Here is a 9201-nt window from a genome sequence, read left to right on the forward strand (position 1 = left end):
AGGAATATCTTTCTTTATGTTGGGAAAGTTTTCTTCCATAATTTTGTTAAAAATATTTTCTGGGCCTTTGAGCTGTGACTCTTCTCCTTCTTCTATTCCTATTATTCTTAGGTTTGGTCTTTTTATTGTGTCCAATATTTCCTGGATGTTTTGTGATGAGAATTTGTTGGCTTTGCTGTTTTCTTTGATCTGTGTGTTTATTTTCTCTATGGTGTCCTCAGAAAATGAGATTCTTTCTTCTATCTCTTGTATTCTATTGATTATGCTTGTTTCTGTAGGCTCTGCTCGTTGACCTAGATTTTCCCTATCCAACTGGTCCTCCGTTTGTGCTTTCTTCCTTGTTTCCATTTCAGTTTTCAATTCTTGAACTGTTTCCATTACCTGTTTGATCGTTTTTTCTTGGTTTCCCAGGGTAGCATTTACGCATTTACTCATTTCTTCAAACTTTTTGTTATACTTCTCATCCATTTCTATGAAGGCGTTTTTTACATGTTGTTTAAGGGACTCAATTTTTTCCACCTCTTCTGTGTTAGCGTGTTCACGTCCTTCTGTTGTAAGATCATTGGGTTCTGGTGTTTTCATGTTGTTTTTCAGATTGTTGGGTGAATTCTTGCCTTGGCGCCTGCCCATCTCCTCCTATCGATGCTATCTAATAGGTCTTTTAAAACAGGAATAGGTTTTCCTGCTGGCCAAGGGCCCCGCTTACAAAATGCCCTCGCTCTGTTTCCTGGGTCCCGCCGCTGGCCAAGATCTCTTTCAATACTCAGAAGGGTCTTCAGGACCAGGACCAGGCTCCCTGTTCGCCAGGAACCTCGCCAACAAAAGGCCTACCCCTCTGCAGGCCAGCCACCAAAACAGAGAAATTCCTGCTGCCCTCTGCCCCAAGCTCCCTATCCAGTGTCCAAACAGGCTAAACTGGGTGATCCCGCGGTCCCGCTGAAGGGAGGGGGAGTGAAGGAGGCCCCTGGGTGCAAGCTGCGATATGCCAGGGAGAGAGAGGTCGCAGCAGATGAGGAGCAGCCCCAGCAGAGGGGACCAACCCTTGTAGGCTAACCAGGGGCACAAGGGGGTTGGGGAATGCCCCCTTCCGTTTCCTGTGCCCCGCTGCGGGCCAAGAAGACTCTCCCCACTCAGGGTGGTCTTCAGGGACAGGACCAGGCTCCCCGTTCGCCCGTGGACCTCGATAAAAGGTCTACCACTCTGCAGGCCAGGCCCCCCAAAACCTATTTGATTTAGTTGTAGTGTGGCAATCTGCTCTCAGTGTGGGCTTCACTGTTTCAGGCTTGGACTCTCCCGCATCCACTGCCGCGTCTCTGGTCCAATTTTAAAGTCAGTAAATATGTATGAGTTCTTCCCAGTTTTTTTCTGGTACTAAGGTTTGCCAACATCCATTAGACATAGATGGTTTAGCTCGCCTGAGCGACTAGATGTGTCATTAGAAGTTTGCCTTTGTGAACACTTTTAAATTCAGAGAAAACTAAAAGTTAAATGTCCAAGAATTTGGCAGTTAACCCTTGCATATATGTGTGTGTGTGTGTCTGTGTGTGTGTATTTGTGTATGTATGTATGTATGTATGTATGTATGTATGTTCATATTCTGTTGTTGTATGCAGTTTGAGGGAATACACTACCTACTGATGGTTGCTTAATTCTAAAACTGTCACTTTAACGCTGAGATTCAGTCACGCTGCGCAATGAACAACTCTTTAGGTGATCATGCATCTATATATACCTATCCTTGTCCATACTCTGCCTTCATTTTCCAAATTCATACCTTTGCCTAATTCATTATTACTTTAAGTATTAGTTTTTCCAGTCAGAAGTAACCATGCCTTTCTTCTAGTCCAGTGGCAATTTTGTTACTTTTTTGATTCCTTTATTTAAATTGCAATTAGTTATCTTCTTCTGTAGACTATAGCATCTAAGTCTTTTTCATATTCTCTGTATATGGAATTTAATATGCAGACAAATGAATGATGTAACGTTTTGTTTTTGTAGCCGAGAGACACACAAGATTGCAGTATTTTACGTTGCTGAAGGACAAGAAGATAAATACTCCATTCTCACCAATGTAGGAGGAAGTCAAGCATATGAAGATTTTGTAGCCGGTCTTGGATGGGAGGTATTGTTTTTAGGTTATACCAACCATTATTTTATATTTAGCCCTCAGTCAACCTTCAGATACCAGAATCCAAGAATGTTCCAGTCCCTCATACAAAACAGTGGAATACTTGCCTAAAACTAATGCGTATCCCCCTATATACTTTAAAGCATACCTAAGTTACTTATCCAAAGTAGTCTAAATGCTGTATATTCCATTGCTCTGCTATACTGTTTAAGAAATAGTTACAAGAGGGACTGGGAAGATGGATCAGTTGCTCGTGAGCTTACCTAGCGAGCATGAGGACCTGAGTTTGGATCCCCAGCACCCATATAAAGGGTAGGCACAGTGGAGGAGTCTGTAATGTAGCACTGGGGAAATAGAGACAGACAGATCCTGATTGCTCACTAGATAGCCAAATCCACAAACTCCAGGTTCAACAAATGACTTTGGGTTTGATGGATGTATATTTAAAGCAGTATCATAGAAATAATAACGTTGGTAGCCATTTAAACTTACAATAAAATTTTTTTTTCTCATAGTTGACAGTTATTTCTTAAAATTTTTATTGAGGGTATCTGATAAAGTTGTTGAAGACGATTGAACTGGGCAACAAACTTGTCGAGGGCTGGCACTCTGTCTTACTGACTTCTGCTCTTAATACCAGTACTTTCCACAGTGTCTAATATGTCAGCTTTTCTTATCCCACTCTATATTTATTATATGGGTTACAAGCTAGTTCACCTTATGTGGATTATGTAAGCTCTCTAAGCCAAAAAATTCAGTTAAGATGGTATATGTAAATATGCCTTAAAAACGTAACAAATGGATTTTTTGTATTGAAGAACTATAGAATCATTACTAAGAGTGAGGGGTACATGAGAAGAAGAGCAAATTGGGAGGGCTATATATACCTTCTGATTTCAAATTTGCTACTAAGCAATACTAATCAAGATAGTATGGTATTAGCAAAAGGATAAATATACAGATCAGTGGAATAGAACATAGAGTACACATGTTTATAGTCAACAATTTTTTACCTAGACCATTCAGTGGAGAATGAACAATCTTTTCAACAAATGTTGCTGACATAACCAGATAGCCATACCCCCCCCCCCACACACACACACACATAAAAACTCAGGGGACTCGGCAGTTAAGAGAGTGATTCCCAGCACCCATGTTGGGAGTCTCACAAGTGCCTGTAGCTCAAGTTCCACAGTATCCAACAACCCTCCACTAGCCTCTACAGGACCTGGCCATCATTGCACATACCTCCCCCACCACACGTGCACACAAACACTAACAACATCAGCATACACACATAATTAAAAATAAAGTAATTTTTAAGTGAAGTCAAACAATACTATATATAAGAATTAACTCAAAATGGATCAAAGACTTAAAGTTATAAAACACTTAGAAGATAATATAGGTGCAAGTATTTATGACCTTAGATTTGATAAAGATTTCTTAGATCTAAAACTAAAAGCATGAGCAAGGAGGAAAAGAACACTCATCAAAATTATAGTTTTTGTGCTTCAAAGGACCCCACAAAGTAAAACACTCCACAGATTGGGGGATGTAATTGCAAATTCTATATTTGAGAAGATATTTGTACATAGAATATTTGAAGAACTCATACAAGTTTTAAAAAAAAAGTAGCATGTGATTCGGTTTTTAAAAAAAAATGCCCCAAATCTTTACCAGGGGACATGACAACATAGATGGAAGGAAATTTCACAAAATTTACCCAGATAAATAACAACAGGCAGTCAGTGGCTGCTGAGGGAGGAAAAAACAGGTTTTTGCTCTTGTTGTTTGTTTGTTTTCAGGTATAGGACCACAGTCCTAAGTGGTCATACCTACCTAAACATGCAAACACGGGCAACACTGATTGGACTCAAAATAACAAAAATAAAGAAAAAGTGGTCATGAATTCAAGAAGAGATTATTGAGGGGACATAGAGGAGTTTTAGAGGAGAGGGTGAAAATAATGCAAATGTACTCATGTATTAAATCCTCCGATTTAAAAAATGGCCGCAGGACCATGATAGATATACTCCAAAGATAGGTAAATGTTTAGTAAAGACATGAAAAGACTCTTGATATCATGAGCCATCAGGGAAGAAAAGGAAGAAACCACAATGAGTATCTCTTCACACCCAGCAGGATGGTTAGATTTAAAAAGTCAAGTCATATCTTTGGCTAGGATTTAGAGCAATCTGACTTCTCATATTCTGCTAGAGGAGACATAACATGCTGTAGCATAGTTGATTGGGTAGTTAAGCATAAAGGCGCCATATGTTCAAGTTAGGGTTACTATAGCTGTGATGAAACACTATGACCATGAGAGCTCAGTCCAGTGCTCCAGTGTGGGTCTCTGTCTCTATCTCCATCCATCACCAGATGAAGGTTCTATGATGACATGCAAGATATTCGTCAGTATTGCTATAGGATAGGGTCATTTCAGGTTCTTTATCCTCAGCTGTCCAAGGAACTAACTGGAGACCTCTGCTTGGGATCCTGGGAGCCACTCTAGGTTCAAGTCTCTTGCCAACCCTAAGGTGGCTCCCTTAACTAAGAGTTGTGCTTCCGTGCTCCCCTATCCAACCTTCCTTTATCCCAATCCTCCTTTTTCCTCAAGTTCCCCCCATCCTCCCCTTCTTTTATCTCTCCCTATCTCCCCTTGCCCCCCTCCCACCCCACCCCCAAGATCCCAATTTTCTCCCCGGCAATTTTGTCTACTTCCCATTGCCAAGAGGATAACTATGAGTTTTTCCTTTGGTTCACCTTCTTACTTAGCTTCTTTAGGATCACCAACTGTAGACTCCGTGACCCTAATTGAGGGCTAGAAACCAATTATGAGTGAGTACATCCCATATTCATCTTTTTGGGTCTGGGTTACCTCACTCAGGATAGTGTTTTCTATTTCCATCCATTTGCATGCAAAATTCGAGAAGTCATTGTTTTTTACCGCAGCGTAGTACTCTAATGTGTAGATATTCCACACTTTCTTCATCCATTCTTCTAGATGAAGGGCATCTAGGTTGTTTCCAGGTTCTGGCTATTACAGATAATACTGCTATGAACATAGTTGAACAAATGCTCTTGTCATATGATGGGGCATCTCTTGGGTATATTCCCAGGAGTGAGCTCTCAAGGTCCCAATGAGGAGCAGAAGGAGGGAGAACATGAGCAACGAAGTCGGGACCACGAGGGGTGCACCCACCCATTGAGACAGTGGAGCTGATCTATTGGGAGCTCACCAAGGCCAGCTGGACTGTGACGGAAAAAGCATGGGATAAAACTGGTCTCTCTGAACATGGCGAACAATGAGGACTGATGAGAAGCTAAGGACAATGGCACGGGGTTTTGATCCTACGTAATGTGCTGGCTTTGTGGGAGCCTAGCCAGTTTGGATGTTCACCTTCCTAAATATGGACGGAGGGGGGAAGACCTAGGACTTACCACAGGGCAGGGAACCCTGACTGCCCACTGGACTGGAGAGGGTGGGGGAGAAGGGTGGGAGGAGGGGGGAAGGGTAGGAGGAGGGGGAGGGAAATGGGAGGCTGGGAGGAGGTGGAAACTTGTTTTTTTTCCTTTTCTCAATAAAAAAAAAAAGAAAATGGGAGGAGGGAAGCAAGTGGAAATTTTGAATGGTATTATTTATAAAGCAATAAAAAAAAATAATAAAGACCAAGAAAAAAAAAAAGAAACACTGTGACCAAAGCAACTTGGATTTCTCTGGCTTACACTTCCACATTGCTGTTCGTCACTGAAGGAAGTCAGGACAGGAACTCAAACAGAGCAGGAACCTTGAGGCAGGTGTTGATGTAGAGTCCATGAAGAGGACTGCTGCTTGCTGGCTTGTTCCTCATGGCTTGCTCTGCCTGCTTTCATATAGAACCTAGAACCGCCAGCCCAAGGATGGCACTACCCACAATGGGCTGGGCCCTCCCTGACCAATCATTAATAAAGAAAATGCCCTACAACCAGATCTTATGAAAGCATTTTCTCATTTAAGGTTCCCTCCTTTCAGATAACTCCAGGTTGTGTCAGGTTGACATAAAACTAGCCAGGACACCTTGTAACAAAATAGTTCTGCTGTATGCATACCCAGGAAAAGTAAAAGTTTAAACTTATACAAAACTTAAAAATCTGTGTTCATTGCTGCATAATAGATTGGCAAAACAACCCATTTCTATGTTCATTAGTGAGTAAATGGGTAAATAGATGTAGTGTATTGTGACAAGTGAGTATTAGCCAGAAAAAGGAATGAATGCTGTGGTGCTTAATTTTTATTGTCAACCTGATGGGAATTAAAATCACCATGGAAACAAATTCTGGACATAAGGAGCCTTCTAATCTAGACTGATGGAGGAGGGAAACTCCACTCTAAATTTGGGTGATATCATTCCATGGGTTGGGGTCCCTACGGAATAAAAGGGGAAAGCAAGCCGAGAAGAGTGTTCATTGCACTCTGCTTCCTGATTGGGGAATGCAGTGCACCTCAGCTGAAGAGCCAGTACCCTAAAACATATAGACAACCAGGAAAGGAGCCCTTGGAGGAACTGCACATATATGCCAAAGGTCAGATAGAAAACCTAGACTTCCATCTCCTGCCTTCCATCCCCACAAGGCAGTAATGAGGTACTATCAGATGGCATCAGAGAAGGCCAAGAAAGCCAATGATTTCGTCTCTTTACCAGAGCAATGTCTTACCTTCTGTGCATTAGATAGGTCAAGGAGACCATCCAGTGCTACAGCCCTGATACTGACACATATTATATATTGTATCATGACCTAAAATGTTTCCAGATCTTCATACAGATCAATTGATAGGTTTTTGTAATTGAAGTGCAGTTAAATTTTGTGATTTTTTTTTAAATTTTTTTTATTCTAGTCTGTAATGGGTATTAGGAAGACAGTTTTATGAGTAAATATGAGACATCTAATTGATCGTTTTTGAAGTTGACATTGTTTTAACATTCTTCTAAATCATCCCAGATCTGATTTTTTACTCTGATCTTAGTGACCCTGCAAAGCCTTTCTAGTTTACTCTTAAAACCTAGTTCCTAATGTAAGTTTATAGTAAACAACAGCTGCTTTCTTTCTTAACTTCTACTAGTTAAAGTTCCTTAAATACTTTTAAAAAAATTACTGATGTGAACAAATCACCTCTAATAAAGTTGCCTCTTGGTATATGTGAGGATTGGTTCAAGGACCCCCTTCAGATGCCAAAAATCCACAGTACTCACATCCTTAATATAAAAATGACAGCATAATGCACATTTTCCTGAATGATATAAGAATTACTTGTAATACCCAATAAAATGTAAACATTGTGTAAATAGTTGTTACATCAGGCCATGTGTGGTAGCACATGCCTTTGAGCCCATCGTTTGGGAGGTAGAGACAGGAAATTAGGAGTTCAAGGCCTGGGCTGTATGAGACCCTGTGTCAAACTAGTTGCCATACTATATTATTTAGGAAATATTAATAACAGGAGATAAAAGTTTGTACCTGTTTGGTACAAGCTCTTTTTTTCTCTGAACACCTTCAATCCATAGTTGGTATAGTCTGTAGATGTGGACCCCACAGAGACAGAGAGCTACCTGTAATGCTAGATTTAATATTGGCCAGTAGCATATAAGAGACCTTTTTCCTTCCCCCCCTTTTATTGTAAATGGATTTTTTCTCACAAACTATATCCTGATTATGTATCTCACATACTATATCCTGACACTATACCCCTCCCTCTACTCCTAGTTCCTCCCACCTCCCCTCCTATCCAGATCCACCCCTTTTCTCTCTCATTAAAAAACAGGTTTCTAGAAGATAATAATAAATTGTAATAGAAGATAAAACAAAAACTAACACATCAGAATAAGACAAAACAAACCAGAAGGTAAATAACCTAAAAGAAGGCATAAGGAACAGCTACCCACTCACACATTCAAGAATCCCATAAAAGAAAACAAAACAAAATAAAAAAAAACCACTAAACTGGAAGCTGTTATATAATATGCAAAGGATCTGTTGGGTAAAACAGTAATAAGATAAAAATATTTTAAAACGTTAAAAAGGAAAAGTTCTGACACATAGCATTATGAGACAAGGAATTTCCAAAGATACCATTGAATTTGTTTTCTCTTGTCCATTTACTGCTGGCCATGCAACATACCCTTAACAATAGTTGGCTTCCCCAGTGAGACTTTCTTGGAGAAAATTAACTTTTCATTTGCAAGTGTTTATTAGTTGGAGATGAGTTAGGGATGGGGCCACATACCCATTTCTCCTTTCCGCTCGAGGACTCCACGTGCAGGCCTTGTGCGTGCTGCCTCAGCCTCTGAGTTCACTCGTGGGCCAGTCTTGCTGATTTAAAGGCCTTGTTCTCCTGGTGTCCTCCATCTCCTCTGGCTCTTACACTTTCTACGCCCTCTTCTGTGGGATTCCCTGAGCCCTAAGGGAAGGGATGTGATGGATAGTATCTGTTTAGGGCTGAGTGCCCCCAGGTCTCTCATTTTCTACATACTGCCCAGCTGTGGGTCTCTATTTGTTCCCATATGCTGCAGGAAGAAGCTTCTCTGATGATGGCTGAGCAAGACACTATCTATGAGTTTAGCAGGATGAAAAGACTTTATTCCTAACATCTTTGTAGATTTTTTTTTCTTTTTCAACAGTGTTTCTGTGATTTTGTTGTTGATGATGCTTATGTAATTCTTCATTGTTCCTAGGTAAATCTTACCAATCACTGTGGTTTCATGGGAGGACTACAAAAGAACAAAAGCACTGGACTGACCACGCCATACTTTGCTACCTCTACAGTAGAAGTGATATTTCATGTATCAACAAGAATGCCTTCTGATTCTGATGACTCTCTTACCAAAAAAGTAAGTGCTGAGTTAAAGTACTTTGAAGTTAAATCTTATTAGTTAAGAAAATTAACACATAAAATACTAACATCCAATTGATAGAGCCCTGCTGAAGGATGAAGAGCTTGTTTCTTTTTTTTTTAATTTATTTATTTATTAAGGATTTCTGCCTCCTCCCCGCCACCGCCTCCCATTTCCCTCCCCCTCCCCCGATCAAGTCCC

At 40.5% G+C, this 9201-nt stretch overlaps 1 protein-coding gene across 8 annotated transcripts in view; it reads left to right on the forward strand.

The window, feature by feature from the left end:
- Positions 1-9201, forward strand: part of Ralgapa1 (Ral GTPase activating protein catalytic alpha subunit 1) — a 233890-nt gene that overhangs the window by 168924 nt on the left and 55765 nt on the right. For all 8 annotated transcript variants that reach the window (XM_013347173.2, XM_013347178.2, XM_013347177.2 and 5 more), the window contains 2 exons: positions 1999-2122; positions 8842-8997. In XM_013347173.2, coding sequence (XP_013202627.1) covers positions 1999-2122; positions 8842-8997 — 280 coding nt within the window. The remainder of the gene's footprint in view (positions 1-1998; positions 2123-8841; positions 8998-9201) is intronic.

This window comes from Microtus ochrogaster, chromosome 1 (assembly GCF_000317375.1).
Source record: "Microtus ochrogaster isolate Prairie Vole_2 chromosome 1, MicOch1.0, whole genome shotgun sequence".
Classification (NCBI taxonomy): Eukaryota; Metazoa; Chordata; class Mammalia; order Rodentia; family Cricetidae; genus Microtus; species Microtus ochrogaster.